This window comes from Crocodylus porosus, unplaced genomic scaffold, assembly GCF_001723895.1.
Source record: "Crocodylus porosus isolate Cpor-Errol unplaced genomic scaffold, CroPor_comp1, whole genome shotgun sequence".
In the NCBI taxonomy this organism is placed as follows: domain Eukaryota; kingdom Metazoa; phylum Chordata; order Crocodylia; family Crocodylidae; genus Crocodylus; species Crocodylus porosus.
In genome coordinates, this window is record NW_017728912.1 from 16,646,181 (window position 1) to 16,671,115 (window position 24,935).

Here is a 24,935-nt window from a genome sequence, read left to right on the forward strand (position 1 = left end):
CTTATTCATTCCTCCTCACTACTTTTCAAAGCCAGGTCTAAAATAGCATCACATGTTGTTACTTCTGTGCTATTTGGTGAAGAAATCTGTTGACAATCACATCCATAAATTACTGGGCTCTACAATTATTAGTAGGGTTTATCTCTGATCTTTATCTTGGACACAACTCCAAGCAGTGTTTTTTTCTTGGATCATATGATCTTTTGCTTTCTACAAATGCAGCCCAGCAGGTCCATAAATCTCAGCTCTTAACCTAAATCCAGTAGAACCTCTTTCACAATACTTCCCCAACTAATTTGGACTGAAAACATTGCTATTCTATCCATGCTATTACTTTTTACTCGTGTATAGTTTGCCAGTCATTGCTGTATAATGCTTCCCCACCATCTTAATACTTTCCATTATTCCTGAATAGTACCTACCAAATGATACCTGCATTCTAGTCATGGTTGCTGTTCTGCCATATAATGTCTGGATTCAATTCTGTACTATTATTCTCTCTTGCTGCCCAGCCTACTTGGATTAGTGTAATAGCATCTCATTGTTTCTCTTTAACCTCACTAGATGAGGTTGTGAGTGCAGTATATTTTTCATTTTAGCTTTCTTTTGACCGTAGTAAAAACTGTTTTAACAGAGTCACTGGAGGGGAACTGTTTGAAGACATAGTCGCAAGAGAATATTACAGTGAAGCAGATGCCAGGTAAGTCCTTGTTTCCCTGAATATTGAATATTATTAGATTTTAAACCATTGCCATTGATTATACTAGTGCATTTACTTGTGTTTAAACCTATCACAGTGTTTGGCATCAGTTAGAGCAGAACAAATATAACCCTCAGCTAGTTTCCTCCTGGGTTCAGTTAGGCTTGGAGGAAAGGTCCAGTCTAATGACTTGACCTCAGGTAATGGACAGCCCTTATGTAAATACTAATCCTTTTAAGTCAAGGGTAAAACTCACACAGATCTGAGGATTTTGCTCTAGTTCCTAATCTCTTGGTGCACCCCATTGTGTCCTCAAAAACCACGTAAATCAGTTTTCCCATCTACTGAATGGAAATACTACTTCATACGGAAATTGTGAGGTTCTTTGTGAGCTGTTTGCTAATGCAGTATGTACTAAATAATACTGCTGTTCTCATTCCAAAATCTTTCCCTTCCTAAAAAAAATATTTAAAATAATATATTGCTTTTCATTAGCAAACTGTAGTAACTAGTGTACATCTCTCTATCTGTGCAAAGGTGGGATCTTTACCTATCCCTTGTAAATGCTTATTGGAATAAAAAGAAGTTGAAGCTTACTGTTGTTTTAATGGGGTATAGGCATATAGGTCCTGTTATCCAGTTCAGAACTCTGTGACCCTCATGATGTTACACATCTGCAAACAATTCTAATCCATAGCTTTCCTGAATGCCCTTCTTCACATTTGTCCCATTGCTAAAAGTTGTGGGGAAATTTATTTTAAAATAAATCTGGCATCATGTTTTTCATCTATTTATTCCTAACACACATGGTACATAGGTGCCATATTGTAATAGAATATTTAGTCAATCTTTTGTAGTGGGGAAGACTATTTTATTATTATTAAGAACTTAGGAATTTCATGTAAAACAAATGTGAGAAGTTTTTTAAATAACAGCACGACACTCCTTTCATTTAAATTGCATTTAGCAGATGGCAGGGAAATATTACAGGTATCCCAAGTATATAACAAATGGTATAATGTGAAAATGGTGAGCAACGAGAATTTAAGCTGAATATTAAAAAGTTTCCTGATATTTTAATTGATTAGATTGAGAAATAAGTTCCCAAGGGAAATGGTGGAAACCTTATTCATTAGAGCATTTAAAACTATGCTGGACATAACATGCTGCAGGAGAGAAATCTGGATTTCTCACCTATGGGGGCTGAAAATATAATTGAACAATTTTTAACATATCTAATTCTATGGAGACAGTTACAGGTTGTATTGTTGATGCCAAAGACCAGCGATTATGTTTAAAAATATGATTTAAAACAATAACATGATGTTTCTGTTAAAAGTTATTACGTGATAGAAAGGGATTCATATTCATATTAAATATATACTGTATAAATTAAGTGAAATATATCTAAATGTATCATGCATGTATATATACACACACACATATATATGTGTGTGTGTGTGTGTATGTGTATATATATATCTATATATATATAGATATATATATCTGTGTGCATGTGTGTGTGAGTATGTGTGGGTGTGGGTGTATATATAGTTTGTGATTGTTTATGTGTCCCTTTAGAAATGGTTGATGGCCTTTTATAGATACATATTCTACAATATAAAATAGTTCTTATTCCTGAAAACCCTTATTCACACAAGTGGTGGGAGTTAATGAGTTAGGGACTATTCACATGTGAAAGTGTTTTCAGGATTGGGCTCTACTTACTGATTTTTATGACCATCCTTTTTGAATTTCATGGCTAAAATCTTCCAGATGACCAGTATCAAATCCATGAATATCTAAGTCCAAGACTACTGATTCAATGTCAAGGAAAAACTGCAGCCCTCCTCATTAACTAGAACAGTGGTCAGAGTTCAGCTGGCACTGTACATTGGTTTAAAAAAAAAAGTTTAAACATGGGCACATAAAAACAGGATACTAATTCTATATTTTAAGCACCAAAGTAAAAGTAAAAATTCTTCAGTCAGGTTTTTAATTCTGCTTTGTTTCACATGTGACACCAACCCAGGCTATTGTTTGGCATTGCTATTTTAAATGAAAGTATATAGTTTCTGATTGAATAATTTAAATTTACTTTCCCATTGATACTGTATATAAGAAACCATTAGATTCAAAATGGCTCAAATTTGCTTATCCTTAGTTTTTGTTTTTACTCGTTACTTTTACTTTTCATCCCTACCACTCTGTTTCTAATCCTCATCTTGTTTCAGAACTTGTGTTAATTCTAGACTTCCAACGATAACATATATAGTTTTGTAAAACTATAATGCTTTTCAAAAAGTAGTCAAAACCTACTAAATATTATCCTGCCCACTCATTTTTTTTCCTATTGATTTTGGTTAATATTTGATATAAATTTTAAAGATCCCCATAGCGCTCAATTAAGACCTAACACAAGCTGTTCTGTCTGGTGATGTCATACATTATATGTTAAATTTTTTTTTTTTTTTTTTTTTTTTTTTTTTTTTTTTTTAAATTTGTGTTGGACCTGGAGATATCTTTATATTCAGCATTGTTTTGTTCCACTTCAATGTACAATTAAAATTTGTCAGGAAATGTAAAACTGGTTTTGTTCCTTATAATTTTTTTGTTTTGATTTATTTTGTATTTAATGTGATTATGTGCCTTTAAAATGTTCTCCCTTCCATTCTGCCCTTGTATCTTTGCAGTCATTGTATACAGCAGATTCTAGAAAGTGTTAATCATTGTCATCTAAATGGCATAGTTCACAGAGACCTGAAGGTCAGTATCTGGTGCCCATAAATTGGATAAGAATTTTATTTTTTTCTGGGTAAGGGCCGAGGGTGGGCCGGCTGAGATGTTCCCTTGCCTATCGTCCTCGCCCTCAGAACGACTAAGCGAAGAAATAATGCATGATGCGTCTTTCCAGTCTGCCAGTCTGCAGGCCTAATATACATCATGGCAAAAGGGGAAAAAGTTGCGAAAAGACTGTATCCTTCAAATGTGTTGGGTTTATCCCACACAATAAAACATGTATGACATCCTGCTAACAGATTTCATTCAACATTCATTTCCGTACCTGCAGGTACGCTTTCGCTGTGATGTATGTCAGCTTGTAGATTTAAACACCACTTCTGTTCTGAGACCATGGGTTGCAGTAGCAGAACAACTGGTCACACATTGCTGCATTAGAGTCTGACGAACCCTCAGGCAGGAGATGATAATTACCAGCTAAATTAAACCATGAGAAGTTAATAATTTATCTAAAATGCATTACTTTACAATGATTTTACCTTAATGGCTGCTGTGATTGCTAAAGCAGCAGGGAACTCTCAATAAGGGAGGAAACTGAACAAATGCGGTTAAATATTGAGCATAATCTTGTAAGATTATTTTATCAGAACATTTGTCAGTATCCATATTCCATTGTATTTTTAAATGTTCTGATCTTCGCAGTAGCGTCATCTCTTGACCGGGCCTTCTGCATGGAATCAAGCAGATCCGTGTTGACCTTCACCCACCCTTTACAGAGTAAAGCAGGTTAAAATAAGGCAAAACCTTCAAATGATAGAATCCTGCTGCTTCTGAGATAGTAGCTGCTCTACGCAAGTGATGTGTGTACATTTCTGGAGGTTGTATGTTGTGTACATCCTCAGTTGTTTGCTAGTTTTGCACTTTAACCCAGTCTCTCTGAGGGTATACAGAGAGTGAGTGTAAGCTTGGAACTAACACACGCCCCCTGGTGTTTGCATGCAGTCATTGCATTCAGCAGATCCTGGAGGCTGTGCTACACTGCCATCAGATGGGCGTAGTCCATCGGGACCTGAAGGTGAGTAATGCTGCTGGAGTAGATACCACACAGCTCCTAATTACCGTTCAGCTGCAGTTGTGCATGTAAAGGCAGAAGGAGCAGATTAGACTTGACCAAAACACCTTACTTTGCCCGAGAATCTGCCTTCATGTAATGGATCATCACTATTTTTGCTAGAATTTCAATTAAAGACGTGTAGTAGCCAACTTTAAGCATTGTAGGTGCTTTACTTTTCCTCATTCAGCAGCATAAACATCACTTCTCTTATAAAAGGAGCAAATCTCTGAAATCCTCTGAAAGAAGCCTGCTAAGAAGTCATCATTGTTTATATATTCATCTATCTGTTGATCCTTACAGACATATGCACACAAGGTATAATGATTTACAATGCATCTCCAAAGCCTGAAGACAGTAAAGCAAGCTATCTGTTACAAGGTCTTCCAAGAGCTCTTGCTGTTTTTCTGTCACCTCTTGATCGCCATGTTGATATTTATAATTTTCACGGCATTCAGCCTTATGCCATCTCTCAATCTGTCAGCTTCGGAGTGGCACCTGGGTTGGAACAGGCACCAAGGCATGTGGTTCACAGACTAGAGGCCGTCAGTTCAAGGCTGTAGCAGAAGCACTCATATTCCAAAAAGGCTGCAAATGCTGCTAAATACCTTCTCACAAGGTGAAGGAAAGGAAAAGTTTAGAAGAGGGAAAAACTATTTTTCAAGTGTTTGGTGTCTACATTGTTATACAAATAGTATTCCAGTCTACCATCCCAGAGCTGCCTGGAGGGATACTACAGTTTACAGGACTATGAATTTCAAGCCATTTGAGAGAGACCTGCCCATGAAGCCTACAAAAAACAAGCCACATGTCCTAATAGTAAAATGTCACCCTCCTTGTGACTGCTTTTTCCAAGACCTGTTTTACATTTTCCATTCAGGTGGTTGATCCATGTAATATCTTTGTTTTAACCTGAAATCTCTACCATTGTCTGTCCATAATGTTCCTAAAGAACCAAGTTTTCCAGGATAGTACTAGTATTGGAAGAGAAGCTTGAGGTTGGAGCTTCCTTTGCTGTGAGAAATATAACCCCTTTCTCATTCAAACAGCCTTCCAAATGAATGGAGTACGTATAACATTCCTCTCGCTTCTAAAGCAAGTTTCAAGATTCAACTAAGGAAGTGAGGCATTCTCTCCACTTTCTGCCCCAGAAGACAGACACAAACTGGATAGTTTCTCAATGCAGAAAGAGAATCCTTCTCACCCTATTTATAATGAGGAGATCTAAATTCAGACATAACTCAGTCTTCACGATCTCAAATGGTGACATAACTCAGTCTTCATGATGTCAAATATATATATAAATTAACTTTCTTTACATCAAAGGCAGATACAAATGTATGCTGTCAGAAGGAAAATAAAGGGTGGCTTCTAGTGGTTCTCTGCTTGCCATGACTCTCTTCCCTTGTAATCGGGAGTGGAGGAATTCCTTTCTCAGGTGTGTGTTTAAGTTTGCTCAGCATTGTATGAGATGAGTCCAAGGGGTTGTAATCCAGGAAAACAGGAGTCTGAAAATCCAGGGATTGTGGTGAAATCCATAAGCACAGCTAAGCTTTTTTGAAGTTACCCTATTTATATTGCTTTTAGACAACATTATAATGCTAAGTCTCTATCCAAACCACAAATCCCGCTTAACATCTGGATAACATAAAGGAAAAATGTTAAATGAAAGGTGGTGAAATTTGCCCAGGTGCTTTTAAGATGTCTGTTCTGTCTGTTACTACACTGTTACTATACTGTAGCATTAGAAGCAATAAAGACAAGGGAGCGTAGCCATACAAATGAAGAAGTTAAGGAATGGTTTCTGGTACCATCAATTAAAAAGTATATTTTTCTTCAAAGAAGCCTGAAAAAGAATGTTCTCTTACGAAACCCAGCTGTTCTTTACACTCCAATCCATGTGTGGATTTCTTACCTTGGCAAACCCAGAAGTAATTGGAAACAGAGGAGAGAATTTCTTCCTGCCAAGTTAATTTCAAAACCATTTTGTTTTCAAAATGAAAAGTTTGGAAAGCTGAAAACTGTTCATCTTTCCCTGTAGAAGTGGTAAAGGACAGTGAATATAGTCTGAAGTTTATGTTAAATTCTTTACAAAAATCTCCACGCAGGGAAGCTCTGGAAAAGCTCCAGCAAGGAAGCCAGAAAGGAAATTATAGGAGTCCATCATGGCTTTGCACAGATTCTCAAGATTTTCTGAGTTTGGCAGCATCTTTTCAGCAAACCCCATCTGCATTCTGCTTTGTGAAATGCCTGCTTGTATTTTATATTGGAAGGAAATGACCTGACTTCCTTTTAGGAAAGCATACCTCTCTTTTAAGCTGTCTGAATGCAAGTTAGCAGCTAAAAAAGAAGAGACACTGTGACCCCCATCAGAGTTTTAAGCTAACTAATATTCATGATATCTTTAACAAAAGTTCATGGTGCCTTTCCCTGTAGGCATTTCAAGATGTAAGCTACACGGGTACTGGCAATCAGCAGCATTGTCTCTGGCAAAAGCATGATGATTACTGCCCCCATGCTCCTCTCATTATGAAAAAAAGAATAATTGCGATCATGCTCCAGATGTATTAAAAACCACACTTAACCTTTAAGAATAAAGACCTTTAGAAGTGACATTCATAAACCCTGTTAATTTATTTGCAAGTAACTTTATTAATCATGACTGCCATTCTACATGCATGACTGCAGCCAAACTGTCTTCCTGAGTGCAAGTTGCTGCTGTCTGATCCAAACTATTAATTTCCTCAGTGACTCAGAAGACTATGCTGTTAAACAGTCTCCCAAGTCCTCTCCAGTTATGCATTTACACTCCAGCCATTCAACGTTCATGCATGATGATTATCTACTGTGTTTCTTATTATCCTGAACTGACAGCTGCATGTTGTTTAAATGCCTGGTCCCACAAAACACTGCCCAGAAGGCTGTTGACCTTGCAATATGACTAAATATGCTCTTTTTTATTGAAACATATGTATTATCTTATGAAAATAGTATTTGCTTAGAGTACATTAATCCCATTTGATTGGGAGATTAAAAAGATCTAATGGCGGGGTGGGGAGACTGAAATGCTATTTTGAATAGGATCACATATTGTGAAGTGGTATGTGCTTGACGAATTAGGATTTCTTTGTGCCAGCTGAGAACAGATGACATTTCACTGGGTTTGGATTGTTGAAGGTCACAAACAAATAAGATCATCCGTTGCTTTAAGTGGTTTACATAAGCAGTGGATTCTTGGAAGTAATTACTGTAAACTTATCTATCTGAAAGCCTCTGGGAATGTATTTCACCATGTATTGAAATCGGTATGATGGATTCTTGTTTATATCAGCATTAATAAACCATGACGAAATAAGAAAATATTATTAATTCTTTTAGTAAATGTTGGGGATAATGTGGTTAAGTGGGTATTTAAAAATTAAGAGAATGTAAAGATTTAATTTTAATTTTATTCTGAGAAACCTTAATCTCTATTTGGAAAAACTGTCACCAATGATGATAGGAAGAATCTTGCATTTGTCAGGTTTTAGTAATCCGGTAATTTTCAGTAATATAAGGATGATAGGTAGAGTGACTTTTCTTATATCCCTTTTCAAAGTTAAATGTGTCTTTAAAAAATACCTAAGCAAGAGAGATACTGAAAAACTAAAGCTGTATTATAGCTTTTGTTACAAGCAGAATATTTTTCAGAAAATGTCCTATTTTTCATCCTCCTAACTTGCAGCAAAAAAGTTCTTTAGAGCTGAAATTTTCCTATTTGGTTTTAGATTTTTTTTTGGTTGTAGACTGAAGGTGAGAAATCGAGGAAGGTTCATTTGATCTGTTTTTTTAGTTCAGTAAGGGGAAAAATAAGCAAACACATTTCTAAACAAAACTTTTCTAGGTATGTTCACAGCAAAGGAATTAAAAATCGTTCATATATCATTAGCCTTTAGTGAAGTGGTAGCTAGGTTTTAGGAGTAATGATTAATAAAAGTCCAGTGAGACAGGAAAAAAATCACTTCTAAGCAAGATTTTAGGAGAGCCTACACATAGGCATTTCCATTAATATTATAATTGTTGTTAATTAATAGCATTGTCCTAAAGCATGGACATCTTAATGGAGTTAGCACTCTTTTTTCTGGGCACTCCGCAGGCATACAATAAAAGACAGCCCTTCTCTAGAAAGTTTGCTAAGGCGCCAGTTTGGTGCGCGTTGATATGCAGGATTAACCTTAAGCACATGAACAGTATATCGGAAGCCATGGTTGCCCACATGTTTAAAATAAAGTATGTGGTTAAGGATTGGATCTTCAGTTAAAAACAAATAGTAATGGACCTATGTCCCGGTTGTGACAGAAGTAACCAAGATAAATAAACCGAGGCTGTAATTACAGAAACATAGAGTGGTATTTACATCTTTGAAAAAAGAAGTGACATGATGGAAAAAACTTATAACAGGGTGCTCAACCCGTGGCCCATAAGCCAGGTCCAGCACCTTGTCATCTGGACTTCGGAGCTCGCCATAAGTCTCTGGAGGTGCCTGCACACTGTGAGGAGCTGAGCCTGCATGCAGGGCAGCACAGAGCCTGATCCCAGCACTTGGAGCTAGGTGGAAGGCAGCATAGGGCCCAGGAGCCTGAGCCTTGCACATGGGGCCAGGCAGAGGTGGTACAGGGTCCCGGAGCCCAGTAGAGGAAGCACAGGGTCACAGGGCCCCAATCCCAGCACCTGGGACAAGGGAGGGGTGGTGCGGCCAGAATCCAGTCATGGATCCAAGCCCATTCCTGGGGCATGGGGTCTGATCCGGCCTGTAGACCTGCTCTGCACCATTCATGGGGCCCCTACTCATGGGACCATTTCAACCTCATGGGGCTAAAAGGTTGAAAAATCACTGAGTTATAGCAACAAAGGGGGGAAAAAAGGAAATGGCTGGCAGGAAAAGGGTACTAGATCTCACAGTTGCATCCCAGCATTTTTTTGCATTTTTTGTTGAATTCTAAAATATTCTGCAAATTACAAAAAGATTAAGGTTCTTGGAGTAAAGTTATCTTTGGAAAAATGCATTTTTATACAGTCTGAGAAGTATATTTAACAGGATATACAGAGAAAGATTAATTATACACACTATTAGGAACGTTTGACTCTGTTATTACCTTAGGTCTTATTTTAAATGTCTATACTGCATGTGATATTTTAATTCAGATCAAATCAGTGTAACTTCTTTAAGTGGTTTTGGAGTTTTTGCAACTTTTTTCTGAAACATGAAACCACTAACTTGTAAAGATCAGTACAGGTTAATTATAAATGTCAATTGTAGTGCATATTTCTATAACAAAAAGAGATCTCTCAAATGTGTACACCACAGTGCAAAACTATTTTCTGGTTAAAAATGCTCTGAAATGGACTTGTAATTGAAAGCACAACATAGCAGCAACAACAACAAAAATATTATTATTGCTACTGCAGTAGTTGTTCTGGTTATTGTTATTTTTATTGTTGTTGCTATTGTGGTACCTACCAATGCACTGCAAACAAAAACAAGTAAGAACAGTCCCTGTGCTAAAGAAATTTCTCTGGAAAATCCATTTAATACCCATTCTCTAAACATATACATAAAATCATTACTCTTATTGTTATAGTATTATGGTAAGCATATTAGAATTTTAGTTATTTAAGATCTGGATTTGACACCTGATCCTGAAAAACTCCATACACAGATAACACCCAGAATCAAACATAGTATTTATTTCTTCATTTTTGTAATAGCTGTTAGAAACCTTGAATTTTCCATGTTACATAGGCAAGTGTAATACATTTATATGACCACTCAGGTAATTTTAAATCCATTAGTAGGTCTGAACATCTGACTTAGTTCTGTTGCCACACAGGATGAGGAAGGACATCTACAGGCCAGGTAGTCCTGTAGAAACCAGAATAAAATGCTAGGATTTTTGTACTGTGGAGGAAAAAACGCATGCTTTTATTCCATGCAGCAAGGCAGTTTTTGGACTTTTCAGCATTGCCTGTAATGGGACTTCAGTGGGAAAATGTAAATCTTTAAAATAGTTTTTACTTATCATGTGTTCTCATCTCAATTTTTTCTCTCCCTAAATAAAGCCTGAGAACTTGCTTTTAGCTAGCAAATCCAAGGGAGCAGCAGTAAAATTGGCAGACTTTGGATTGGCTATAGAAGTTCAAGGAGAACAACAAGCTTGGTTTGGTAAGTAAACCTTCTTCTATCTTCCTCCTACATTTTATTGCATATTTTTTTCACTCGTAGATCCTGTTGTTACCACTCCAATAGCATATTTCTAATAAAAAGGGAAAAGGCAGGATATTTAAAATAGCAAAGTACATATGAATAAGGTGCCTCTAACAAACAGATCCCCATCTGCATAACACAAAACTAAAAAAAAAGATAGCACAAGATGTTTGTAGCAGCCACCTGGTGCCACTTACAGCTGGAAAGCTCGATCTAAAAATTAAACAAAATTGGGGGGGTTACTGTCAAAGCCTAAGAATAAAACAAAAAGGAATTTGTGTCAGTAATGAGTTAAACCAGCGATTCTCTAGTGTCCCATAAGATCCTTTGAAGAGTGCCTCAGGTGCAAGGAGACAAATGAGACAATGAACAGATCAACCAAACTTAGATTTGTCCCTGCCTGGACAACCCCTCTCCCCTAATCCCTGAAGTCTAGTGAGGTGTGGCCTCGAGTCCAAAAAAGTTGAGAAGCATTGGGTTAGACATTCTGATTTGTACATGTTTGTGCTTAGTGGCAACTTTATCAACAAGTCAAGTGTTTTAAATCCTAATTATTTATATAATGGATTTTGATCATCCGGAAGCAACAGTGTTATACTGGGGATATAAATATTACCACTGAATATAATTCACCAAAGGACACATTCAGAAATAGTACAAAATACAGCTGTTACATATGGATGACAAAAGACTTGGAAAACAGAGCAAGCATATCTCTGGGAAAAAAAACCCAGGGTGAGTTTTAATCCTGGGATTATTTTTTTAGATGGTATTTCAAAAACAGAATGATTTCGGATGAGTGCCCAGGATTTTGCAGCTCTCACAGGTCTTCATAAAATCCTGCATTTAATTCTACAGAGCTGTGATGCTTTTAAAATGAGTATCCTGTACTACAAGTAATTCAACAGGGGCTGCTATATGAACTTCCAGAAAGATGTGATATCAAAAATTCAACATGGTACTGTACATATTAGGCAAAGATGAGCATGGTTGCACAATTCAACATCAAACCAAAGTGATAACTGAGCAAGGCTGCTGGCATGAAAGCAGTTTGAACAGAATTGACCCCTCAATAACAATTGGCCATGTATCTACAAATAAAGAGCAGGGTGGTAATTGAAATTAGGGGTGGACAGGGAGGTTCTGAAAAAGAAAAGGAAAGAATTCACACCTTCATCCTGTAGCTCACTGACCGATTCTCTCCCACCTGGACAAATCCTCACTCCCATCCCTTTGGTAGGAGTCATCAGCTGAAGGAAGGTTGTATAAGACTCATTTTCAAAAAATCTTTGCTATTAGCTGTTAGCATGGTGTTGGCCTGATCTTAAAAATCAACAGCTGATACTCAGTTGTGTGCAGCATCCCTAAAATGACTGATCAGTGATCATAATGCATTCAGTCAATAAGTTGGAGTCTTTTATTGGTACACAGTAGCAGCATATGAAAATTTGCCAGCAAGCAAAGTCTTTCACCATACACTGTGCCCCAGAGATACTCACAGGAAAACAGACAGCGGGCCAGCATGCAGTCCTCTTCTGCAGGTCTGTTGCTTGAGTTTGCAATGGTCTTATCTGAAGGAAGTTGCCAAATGATGAACACACCCTTTCTTTGTTCCCCTCAAGTCTTATACCTTTAGTCCATTCATTGTATACCTAGCTGTGTCCATTCATTGATGGTCAAGTCTGATGTACTTTGTCCAGCCAGTGGAGGTACCAGGCAACTGGTAAGATGTAATCATGTAGTTGGAATCTTTCTATTCCTAATTTGGACTTTCAGGTACCAGGAGAAGTTAATTTCTGTAGCTGCACAGAACGCATGGGAGATGAGACTGCTTCTCTTCTCAAGGCTCGTTAAACACTCTTTCCTCCCCCACTTGCAGAAAAGAAAATCTCTCTCTCTGGAATGTGAGACCTGCCTTGTTACAGAGCTGTTCCCCTGCTAGGCCATGAGAGTATGATTTTGTTTTCTACCACACTAGTTAGCTACACTTACGCTGACTATATTGAATGATAAGCAATAAGCACTAAAATTCTAAATATTTGAAATTTTAGCCATCACAGGGGGGCTGAGGAAAGTACTATATTATAACAACCCCTTTATTTTTGTCTGTTGGATTGTGCCTGTTTTGGATCTCTTAATTTTTCTCCCTTTCTAATTATGAGACCTGATCATAGCTTTACAAGGAAGAACTTGATCACACATACCCTGCCTGTACAAACTGTTGAACTCTTTTTCTCTCTTTCTTCCAGCAGAGATTTTTTTCCAGTGGGTTCCCCAGAATTTAGAAACTCACAGTTTCCTTAAATACTAATAAAAGCTGTGACCCATTCTGGGTTTTGGTGTTCTATATTGTCCTGCAAGGTAGAGTGAGGACCGCCTCCTTGCCACTTGAGTCAGTGGATTGATGCCAGCAGAAAATCTGGCCCAGAGTTCATGTTGTGTTTGGAGAATGATACTTTCCTGTTTTGCACATTTTGTAAAGCAAATGACCTTTATTTCTCCTTAGCTACTACTGAGAAGTGTGGTAGTCTTTGTCCAAAACACTCCACCCTGTTAGCAGGTGTTTATTCTACAGGGAAAAGTATTAGGCAGACTCTGCCTATTCACTGAGGCAGGTGACTCATTATCCCATTTGCCATCCACGGAAAAATCTCCAATTAACTCACTGAGAGCTGGGCTGAGTTCTAGTTCTATTTTGTCCTAAACTAGGAACAGTCCTAATTTGCAACCTGAATAAAGTTATACAGCTCTTTATATGGGTTGTCCCACTGAAGTTAGTAGAACTAGTCCCACAGACCCACAAGCCTAACTTCGAGCCCATAAAGATGGTAGATTATTCAAATAATAAATTATTATTATAATTACATATAATAAATATGAGGAAGTTTGTAGTTTGCAGAAGAGGAATCTTAGATTATAAGCTAGTAATGGTAAAAAGCATATCCTCTTATTTGCATATGCATCACCTAACTCAGTGAACCTGACTGGCACCTGTGGACACTATCATAACAGATAGAGAAATAATAATAAACTATTTGTATGGCCCTTTCTAGGCATCAGGCAATAAATCCATCCATATAAACAAATCCATTTTGTTTCATTAAAATAACTGCTGTCAGCAGTAGCTTAAAGGAATGTATACACCCACACTCATCTACCCATTGATTTGAAGATTGGGTTTAGTATTGCAAGCAGTAGCTCTGACCAAATATATAATGTCCTGGTTAATAACAGTTAACAATTTCACTACACTTTAGCTGTCATTATGAAAAATCAAGATTGTGGACTGTTTAATCTTTCTCTCTGTTTGCTGTTTGAAACATCAATAAAATATAAAGCTAAGGTGAAAGCATATGGATTATTCAAGAGAGATTTGTAATGTCTTCAGAGCCATGCAGCGTTCTTGCTCTAGGTACCATACAATAGCTAGGGCAGCCAGTCAAGCAGTTTCATTTTTCAACCATGACATTTAGTTCCAGATGTTGCATAGAAGTATTGATGGATCAGTGTTAAGTCTGAAAGCCAGAGGAACCCTCCTTAAAATGGACAAAATAATATTCCATTGTTTACTTAATAAAAAAAACAGTAAATATTGTTTCTATGTAAAGCTCTGTAGAAGCTTTATAAACTAAGGAAACTAAGAAATGTATGTTTTCCTTCTGATAATACCCTGTTCCACAGTTCACATCTTCCTTTACCCTTAAAAAACATATTCTGGACAGTGCCAAAACCATTACAGTAAATTCCCTTCCTCTTCAATTCCAAAAAAAGTTTATCATTTGAAGGATGAGGTTTCCTTTTCCTGAAGTTGTAGGCTTATACATTATCAAATTAAATGGTCATCAGAGGTTCAATTGCTTATCTTTTCTGTAACAGATATATTTACTCTTGTGATGTTTGTATAATGTGACTTGTGGGTTGTGGCATATTTGAGATGGGAGACATGGCCTTTCATGAAATAGTCACCAAGCACATATTCAAGTCTTCAGGCATTTTCCAATCTTAAAAGTATAAATACCACAAAGCAAGTACTATTCTTCCACAGTTGTGTTTTGAACAAGTCTGAAGTTACTTATCTCTTTTACTGCTTTTATTTTTCCGTGATGCTTATAGTATTCCAAGGAAAAGGGGCAGATGATTGCATTTGGTGTCATCTTTCATGCCTGTTTTCTTCTGAGAGAAAACAGCATTGTGCAGTATTTAGAAAATGAGAAGAAATATGCAGCCTTCATAGGCCAGATTCACTGGAGTCTAAGTCAGATTTCACCTTTTCACTGAAACCCGGTGCTGAAAACATCCTCAGGAAGCACAGGTGCCATCATGGAAAGCTGCCACAATGTCGCCTACAGCAAAAGTGGGCTACCTGAAAAATACAGTCAGAAAAATGAGACTGTAGCTTTCTTCTCCACTTGGTCTGAACAATATTATTGGAATGCCATTTAAATGTATATGTTTGATAATATCCCTTACAAATCTGTTTGCATGTCATTCAGATGTTCCAAAGATGGATGTATGGATGGATCAAAGGTCTATGAGAAATGACTTGTAATTCCTAAGTGAGCACTACAGACATCATTTTTATTGCTTGGGGTTAATTTATGATGCCCTTGATGTTGATAATAGTGAACAGCCAGCAAAAATGTTCATTTAATTCAGTGCACATTTCTGTCTCTCTCATGTTTTGAGAGTGGGTAGGAGGGGTAACAAAATCCCTTATGGGCTAGCCTTGATAAAATAGATAAAAAGTACTGTCAAGAATTATCCTGCATTTTCATGAAGATAGACCAGATGGTTTGGTAAGTTTTTCCTCTCTGTAACCTTTTATGATTCTCTTACATTGGATAATCCAGATTTACAGTGCTTTAGGAAGCATCCTACTGGTGTGCTGTCATGAGTACAGCTATACCAGGAGGGACAAAAGTTGGACTGCTGGAATAGCTAGGTGTCCAATGGCTTTTTTTTACTATCATCTCTTCTATAGCAGACATAATCATAAAAATTATGATGCCCTGTCTGTAGTAACACTGTCACTGCTACCAGGTGAATTGAGGCTTAAAAGGAAAATATCCAATGCACCCACAGTCTAAAAGGTGGTGGTAGGAGAAGTAACTTAAGAAAAATGTATTATTATATTATATATACAATTATTAAGAATGCAGCTATTGTCACAACTTAGTGGCTAACTTGCTCATCTTCATTTGCTGTAGGTTTTGCTGGTACACCAGGCTATCTTTCACCAGAGGTGTTACGAAAAGATCCCTATGGGAAACCAGTGGATATGTGGGCATGTGGTAAGGAACTACTTTGAAAGACTGTTTTTAGCTTAATTTTAAAACACCTTGTGGAACTGAGAGAGAGATTCCTAACTGCAAATGTTAGATACAATCCTCTATTTAATGTATTTCAGTGTTAATTCAATAATGTCTTCTGCTTCCACATTAATCTTTTCAATAGTTGTTTATTATTTGAATGTTACACTATTCTTGGCCATGCCTGCACTATTTGCATTACCGTGTCAGGGAACACACCTGAAGCACAAAAAACAAATATGGTTGAAAATGCTATAATTCGTACTTTAAGCTGGGTCTTAATCGTGTTTCATTATCAGTCTGAAAACTGATAATGATTTTAACTACCATGTTATCTGACCTTTCTCTGGCTGCAGGTGCTGCTGTAGGCAAGGATGTATCAATGGTGGTAAATGTAAGAAATACTAAGAAAAATTGCTTACACGCAGCCTTGATGAGCTATTATAACATTTATGTATATATGGTGATTTACTGAAAACATATCTACATATCTAGTTAACAAGAACTTTCCAGCCACTGTTTCCTGTTACACAGTTCCCTTAACTCTGTTCAGAGATGGCTATCTCATGAGCTCTGTCTCTTCTTCACCCAAGAACTTTGTTTACAGTGTTTATTTCCTCAAAAGCAGGGATTTTACTACTGGGTCATTTGTTTTGTAGTGCCTTAAGGTTATAGCTTGGTCCATATACCTGGAGCTAATTTATAGAAATGGCTCAATTAATGCTAATCTTGACTTCCTACAGGTGTCATTCTCTATATTCTCCTGGTGGGATATCCTCCTTTCTGGGATGAGGACCAGCATAGACTGTACCAGCAGATCAAAGCTGGTGCATATGATGTATGTATCCCATTGCCCATTTGCTCTCAGAACTGCTTATAGTTGCAGCTTTTCATAGGAATAAGTAAGAAGAGAGTTAAAACTAAGAATTAGGTTCCCAATGCTTCTACTATCAATCAGCTTTATGATCCCCTGTTTTTGCACCTGGAAATAGCATTTGGGCAGTATTTTGTTGTATTTACGTAGTGCTTGTGTTCAAATAATATACCTCCATGCAGTATATTGCTAATGTCTGTTTTACAACAGGACTTGTTTGGGGTGGGGGGGTTGGAATAATATTAAGAAAGCTCAGTGTTTCCCTGTTCTACTGTTTACTTTTATTGATTTTGCACTTCTGTTACATTCTACTTGGTGTTGATTCATGTAGAAATTTGTATATGTGTAATGGAACATTTAAGTGTAATATGAGCCTTACAGATATAGGTACGGCCTAGAGTAATTTTATCAAATTGATTTACGGCTCAAAATCTGTGACTCTGGCAGTTAGTTGAATAAAAGTCCTTTAAGAATGATGGCTACTTTTTCGTATTGACCCTGTTCACATTTTGGTATCTTTAGTAATATTTTAAATTGACAAAAGTTTACATTCTTCAGGGTGGCTTATAATTGCCAACAAGCCAAATGACAGTTTCTTGCCAATTGTCTTTTATAAAGTCTTCAGGTGCCCAGAGATGCCTACAGGCCCCATTCTGCAAACACAGATGGAAGGAGCAGTCCCATCCTGTGTTGGATACCTCCCAGTAATAAGCACTGTGGCCATTCAGTCGGGTGACCATATGTCTGGCACATTCCTGGATTTCTGAGGCCAGACCCAGGTGCCCGTTGGCAGCCCTGACCTTGCTGACTTGGGAGAGGGTGGGGGATGGGGGGACAGTGTCCCAGATTTCCTGGGTGATGTCCTGGATTTCCATATGGTCAGCCTACAATTGGTGAACATTTGAAGGATTGGCCCAGTGGGTTTGGAGATGTTATAGATGTTGCAAAAGCAATTTTATTGTAAGCTTAGTGGCTCACTACTGACTGCTCAGTACTAATTGACTGAAGCTCAAAGAGCTATTTAAGGATTGAATAGGTCAAATTATTATTAAAAGGATCAAAATTATTACTGTTGAAGTTACTGTGGCATACACAGGCTTTTTTTTAAATCACTCATTTGAATCCATCCCTGCCTGGAAATGACTGAAAATGATTGTCAGCTGGTTGACTTCTAGTGGAAATGAAGACGTTATGATCTCAGTCTGTTTCCTTGTGGACAAGTATCTGTACAGCAACAAATTCATATCAGATAATTACAGTTTCAGCTGAGGAAACAAGGATTGAGTAAGCACAAGGATTGCAATATGCATCCATAAAACTGATCCCATTGTCTTGTGATAACTGTTTCTGAATAAGTACTGTTTCTTGCATATTTATCAACAGTTTTCATTAGCTCTAAATTTACCCATCTTAAGAATGAAACAATACAAGGATAAATACTTGAGTTTATGCATTTTCTTTAAAACATTTCACAGCATACTTAAATTCTATTTCACTGGAACTTAAGTATGAGCTTACAGTTAAGTACATGCTTAAGTTTTTTGCTGAACAGGAATGGACATAAGTAAATGATTAAGCAGTTTAATGCACTTTTAATTGTATATATTACTGTACATATATGCACACATATGTGTGTGTACATTTAATAGATATGCACCATTTCACATTAAAAGGCAATAAACAAAGAGTCTATATAATAATGCCATTTACCTCTTTTACCAGATCAGTAGTACCAGGTCTGTATTAGGTGCTATATAAACACAGAAGATGTATTGATTTGTTTTGCCTAGGCTTTTCTATTCCACTATTTTGTCATTTCCCCCTGTTGGTGTTAATTAGCATCATATAGTGGGAGATATTTCTGTAAAAATCTAACATTGACAGTGGAAAAACTTTCTGAAATAAAAATTATGAAGAAGTTAAAAGAATAGTATACTGTTTACAGAACTAGTTATTTGTTTTTTCTAGTTATATCAGGCTTCATTTGTCTACTTAAACTGTGAAGTTATGCTGTCCATTCATGTGATTTACATGTCAGGTATGTATCCTATATATGGATACATGTTGTACACACATATTTATATATGCATGTATTTTCTTAAGTTTCCCTCCCCAGAGTGGGATACAGTGACTCCTGAAGCCAAAGACCTTATCAACAAAATGCTCACTATCAACCCTGCCAAACGTATCACAGCATCAGAGGCACTGAAGCATCCTTGGATCTGTGTAAGTAGTTTTCAGTTAAGCAACAAAATACTATTACATGCAGATTAGCTTACAGCCTTCTCCCAAATCTAGTGCACAAATCCAGAAGGTTAATTATTATTATTTTCTTTTTTGCAACGTGCTTTGTTGGAAAGGAATTAAATAGAAGAAGTAAAACTGTAATTATATAGACAGTCTGCAGTGTTCTAACTCTGGAAATAGTTATCCTTACTGAGGCCCGAACCAGAGGAACTGCTTAATACAAACAGACCTGCATTGACTTCACTAGATCTCTCTGTTCTGGCAGGGGTCCACTATGTAAAGTAGACTGCAGGATCAGGACCTTTAAGACGTCTTTTTTGTGCAAGTGTTCTAGGGATAGGATATGGAGCAGTAACAACAATAATTTTCAGTTACGTTTTCATCCTCAGAATAAATAATCAGCGATATGCCCCAGTCAGATAAGTAAATGTTACTAACCCAATTATGCCGATACTGAAATGCATAAAGGAGATTTGCTTCAAAACTGCTATGCAGGTAGCTCAGATAGAGACAGTCAGATATTTTTTTGGTTCTGAGCCCTTTATTCATTCCTCTTTCATCCTGTGTCTTGCACAGTACTGGTAAGGTTAAATAAAATTTAGTTTTTTAATACCATTTTATAGGATAGTGTAACTCAAAAAGAAAATACTGTATTGAATTTTGTTGGTTTTTTTGTGTTTACATTTGGTCAAAATCCTGAGACCTTTGTTTTCCCTCAGGTCAAAACTCACTGAGTTGAGTTGCATTTTAATATGGGTTCCATTTTTCACCAGATTGCACTGGCACAGTGCTCTATATGCATGTAAAGTTTTGCAGCCTTCCCAGGCACATAGTAATCCATGGCAGCCATGCCCTCCCCCGCCACACAGACAGATCTGGGGGGCACGTGTCCTCCCTACCCCCTGGGAGTGCGTGCAGTGGCAGGAAGCCAGCCCCACCCCACTCTGCCCCGTGGATGAATCCCCATGGCCCCATCCCACTCCCCACTGGGGCCCTGCAGCCACACATTGCAGCCCTGGGCCCGAAGCCCCACACACCACCTGGCTGGGCAGCAGCCCCATCCCACGTAAATGAATACCATAGTAAGATAGGAACCTGAAACCTATGAATATGGTCCATAAATACATATAATAAATACAGTGCTGTATAAATGATTATATATATTGAAAATGCTGTTCTCTTCTCCCTCAGCAACGTTCTACTGTTGCCTCAATGATGCACAGACAGGAGACTGTAGATTGCTTGAAGAAATTCAACGCAAGAAGAAAATTAAAGGTAAGGGGGGAAAAAACTGCAGATCTGTATTTTAGTAGCAAGTACTTTTTGAAAGATCAAAGGCTAGTTGGTCATGTACTCCATACACAGGATAAACTTCCCTTGAAGGGTTTTATGGTGTATATCCTGTGAATTCTTCAAAGTGACGCTGTTTAAACAAACCTCAAGAGTTTAGATATTTAATAAATATGTTGTGGGAAACCTTTAAATGGGGCATACTCTCTCCCCTGCACCCCTAACTGGCTGCACATCTCTTGGGTTTTCTCTCTAGTGCCCCCAACTGGTTGCCCTTCTCTGCGGCTTGATTTCTCTCTCTAGCTCCCCTGCCTCCCCACCATCCTGGCAGTCTGTCTCTGCGCTCTAAGCAAGCTAATCATACACACAGTGCCTTCTTCACAATGCATTCTTCAGGTGCTTCCATGCCTCATGGCTACATAAACTTCAAGACATAAACTCCTTTTCTCCATAAGACCCCTACAGAGCACCTTATCCTTTCCAGACATGGGCCAAATTGCCCTTTCCAATCCAAGAGCCAGGCTTATATTGCCCAGGGGCCTGCACCTTCCAGTCACATGATCTCTGGTTTTCTCAGCCAAATGCAAGGGTTTCTAATTGGCCTTATCACCAAGCTTATTGCTCTGCATCCAGTCTCCCTACAAGATGCCCTCTGCACTTTACTGCAGCCACTTATGTCTACTGCTTTTCTCTCCAGTATGTAAGCAAAACTCATCTCAAGCAGATGAAGTAAAAATCAGTGTCATATTCTCAGATGATGCTTTATATGCTCATGAGCATACATGGATTTGTGCACTATTATATTCTAACAGCTCAGTAATGATTGGGATATTATGTATTTTTATTTCATCATTCACAGGTACTGCATTTGATATATATAATGCATACAAAATTCATTCTTCCTGATAAACTCACTAATTAAATGATGTCTAATTATAAAGATTTCCTTTTTTTTCCAGCACACATAGAACTATGCAGAAATAACATTAATGTAAGCCAATATCTGTTTTTACAGGGAGCCATTTTGACAACCATGCTGGCTACCAGAAATTTTTCAGGTATGATTATTGAACTCCAAATCTGTGTGTTCTCCACATTTTGGTGTGTGCTTAAAGCAACCAGGATCTAATTAGAATGAGTTTAGTACTGGGGTGTATTTAAAGCATAATTTATCTAAGTTGCTTCATTTTTCAGAGGTAAGAGCAAAAAATATTTCAACTGATGCTGGGCTTGATGGAGCCTTTTATAGCTGATGACACTTAATAAAATATTTTGGTGTAGTATGTTTGTAACCCTATTGAAAAAGAGGGAAAGCATCATTTATAGTCTTAGCTTTGTAATCCTTGCAAAGGACAAACTATATTATGATACCTGTGCAAGTTGAAATGTGGTCAAGGAATGCTTAAAAATGAAGTTATGCATTATAGGTGTGTAAAATGCAGAACTGAAATAAATCAGTCTCTTTTGGTTCAAAAGGAGATCAGGAGAGTCCTCTTGGCAACAATGCCCAGCCCAGGACCTCGTGATTAGATCACTTTGCTGGGAAAAAAGAAACACATTAAACCCCTCTGAGTGGGGGGGCAGTAGAACCCAGATCTCCTACCCTTTCCAATAAGCTATTTAGCTAAATATTGGGAAGGTAGCCCTCCTCCTCTGTCATTTTACCTCTGGCAGGTATGCCACACATGCTTTTCTACAGGTGGAAGTAGAATCCAAACTATGCATAGGGCTAGGAAAGGACATCATATCTGAAACTGGACACGTTATGCCTGTGTTTGTCTTGAAACACAGAAAATTAAAATAATATCAACAATGCCCTGTAGCTGCTTGGCTCTCTGGCTGTCCAGTGGCTCCCCACTTACCTGCCCCACACTCTACCCATGCTTCCCCAGCAGCTCCCCGCTCACCTGCTTCCCTCGTCCCGCACCCACTGCCTGGCTCTCTGTCAGTGCAGGGCAGTAGAGTTCCAGATGATAGATCATCTGATTGGGAGGGGTTGGGGGGGCAAAAATCTGGGAACAGTGCATCCATAGATACTGAAGGACCACAAATTGCTGGTATTGGTCCCGGGGAGTCCACTAACATTACTGCAACACAAACTGCCTAACACCAGCTAGAGATAATCCTCACCTGAGGAGGCATACCCTTGAGATGATGAGAGGGCATTTAGCTTGTCTTTTCCTACCTTGCTGTATGGATGCTCCCCTCTTAACAGCATTTGACATGTGGGAATGGGAATGTTTAACAATGCCTTTACCACCGGGGTCCTGGTTTTCCCAGATAAACAAACATCACAAATTCTCTGATAAAAACCCCAAAACCTGTGATTAAAATGAAAAGCCTCTTCCCCACAGCTCCCCCAGCCCTGCTGGTGCCCCTCACTCCCTCCCCTGCTCCCCCCCACCCCCTGATAGCCTCCTGGCCCTGCTTATGCTCCTCACTCCCCACACAGCCCTCTAGCCCTACTCATGCCCCTCACTTCTCCATCCACAGCCCTCCAGCCCTGCTGGTGCCCCTTGCCCCCCATCCACAGCCCTCTTCCCCCCCCACCCCAGGCCTACCAGAGGGGGCACCCAGCCACCAGGGCTATGGGAGCCAGGAGGTGGCAGCTGCTGCATCAAAGTGGAGCCCAGCTCACCCCCTGCTGCCTGCCTGCTGTAAGCTTGGACCAGCTCCGTACCGCTGCATGAACTCGCAGGGGGGACCTGTGCCCCACAGATCTGTGCATGGGGTCAGGGCAGGTATGGGCTGCCTGCTGTGTGATCAGGCTCTCCACCCTGAGGGCCTCTGCAGCCCAGCAGGTGCAACCTGGCACTACAGGGAATAAATAGTGGGGCCACACAAGGAAACTCATTGCCACTGCATGCTCTGCACTGCCCTGGTAATGCATCCCCTACCCATACAAGAGCAGCAAAGGGCACAACCCTGTGTTGCTGCCCTTGTGCACAGGGGATGCCTTACCTCGGCAGTGCAGAGCTCACAGCAGCAAACAGCTTGCCCACATAGCCCCACTGAGCCATGCAGCGCCAAGTCACACCCGCTGGACTGTGGAGGCCCCAGGGGAGGGCAGCAGGGTGGGGAGCCTGCAGCAGGCAGCCCATGCCCCCCTCCCCACCATGCACACAGATCTGTGGGGCATGTCCCCCACCCCCTGAGAGTGCATACAGTGGCAGGAAGCTGCCCCCCCCCAATTCACCCCCTGGATGACCTGTGGCCCCATCCCACTCCCTGATAGGGCCCCAAACCCCACAAACCACCTGGCTGGGCAGCAGCCCCAACCCCAGCTCTGCCCAACTCCCTCCCTATGGGGGCCTCAATTCCCCCTCCCCCCCGCACACTTACCTGTGGGAGCGGCTCTCCAGGCTGCCTGGCAGCCATGCGCATGTGTGCACAGGGCACCCCCTACCTGACTGCCCTCCTCCCGCTTCCTGGCAACCCCTTGCAGGCTGGAACTCTGCCAGCCTGCAGCGAGCTCTTTGCAAAACTGCAAAATATGTGGGTTTCTCCATTAAAATGAGAAATCCATGTTTTCGTCAGGCAAAGGGAGAAATCTTTTTTTGTTTGTTTGTTTGTTTGTCTCTGTGGGAAATGAAAAACCCAGATCCCTACTTATCACTATGTATCATTTGGTTTACTTTGTGTTTCAATTCTTCTGTGAAAGAAAAGTTTTCTGAATCTCCTGTTGCAACCTCAGTATCTGAGGTTTTGTCAAGAGACCTCTACTTTAAATGTATACTGATGATGCAGATCAGACCTCACAAGTGACTAGAGAGCAAGAAGTTCATAAGTAGGTGAGATCATGCATCAGTAACTTTAAAGAATCTTATATTCCATAAAGAATTCTATTGTAGTATAACATATATTGATTTAAAGCTGAAATTGCTACAGTCTACCGGCCTAGTTTTGAATGATGATAAACATTGAACTAAAACATAATAAACAACTAAAGTTACAACATGATGACTGTGAGACCAATTTGTCCAATGTAATTAGTGTTAAGAATATGCATTTTCTTGGTTTGTGGGGTTTCCACATTTAAATGAAAGTTTAATTTTTAAGGTCACCTTTTTTTAAAATCTATTTGGGTAACATTTAATGAGTTATCTGTGACTTTCAACTTGAGAAGTTGAGTGGAGAGGCTGTAAGCATCTTTCAAAGCTGCATCATTTTAAATTATAAGACATGTATTATTTCTAATCATTTTCATTAGTCATTGTTATCTGTCTATTTCAGTCCAATGTTGAAGTTCCTAAAGAAAAACATGACGTAATTTTAAAATACTGTTTCTCAATGTCTTGGCATGGAGTGCAAAGATTTTTTTTATCTGTCACTTGACTGGTTAATTTAAGACAGCTTCAACATCCTACATTAGAAATGACATTTTAATGTTTTAGTTGTTTGTTCATTGCATTTCATTGCGA

At 38.9% G+C, this 24,935-nt stretch overlaps 1 protein-coding gene across 14 annotated transcripts in view; it reads left to right on the plus strand.

Annotated features, from left to right (window-relative positions):
* CAMK2D (calcium/calmodulin dependent protein kinase II delta) overlaps nucleotides 1-24,935 on the plus strand; it is a 254,424-nt gene that overhangs the window by 175,284 nt on the left and 54,205 nt on the right. For 9 of the 14 annotated variants that reach the window (XM_019534060.1, XM_019534057.1, XM_019534064.1 and 6 more), the window contains 8 exons: nucleotides 635-700; nucleotides 3,394-3,466; nucleotides 10,650-10,752; nucleotides 16,002-16,085; nucleotides 16,847-16,941; nucleotides 19,081-19,203; nucleotides 20,416-20,499; nucleotides 21,530-21,572. In XM_019534060.1, the coding sequence (XP_019389605.1) occupies nucleotides 635-700; nucleotides 3,394-3,466; nucleotides 10,650-10,752; nucleotides 16,002-16,085; nucleotides 16,847-16,941; nucleotides 19,081-19,203; nucleotides 20,416-20,499; nucleotides 21,530-21,572 (671 nt within the window). Of the gene's footprint in view, nucleotides 1-634; nucleotides 701-3,393; nucleotides 3,467-4,441; nucleotides 4,515-10,649; nucleotides 10,753-16,001; nucleotides 16,086-16,846; nucleotides 16,942-19,080; nucleotides 19,204-20,415; nucleotides 20,500-21,529; nucleotides 21,573-24,935 lie in introns of all 14 variants that reach the window. The other 5 variants (XM_019534059.1, XM_019534061.1, XM_019534063.1 and 2 more) reach the window with 1 other exon arrangement.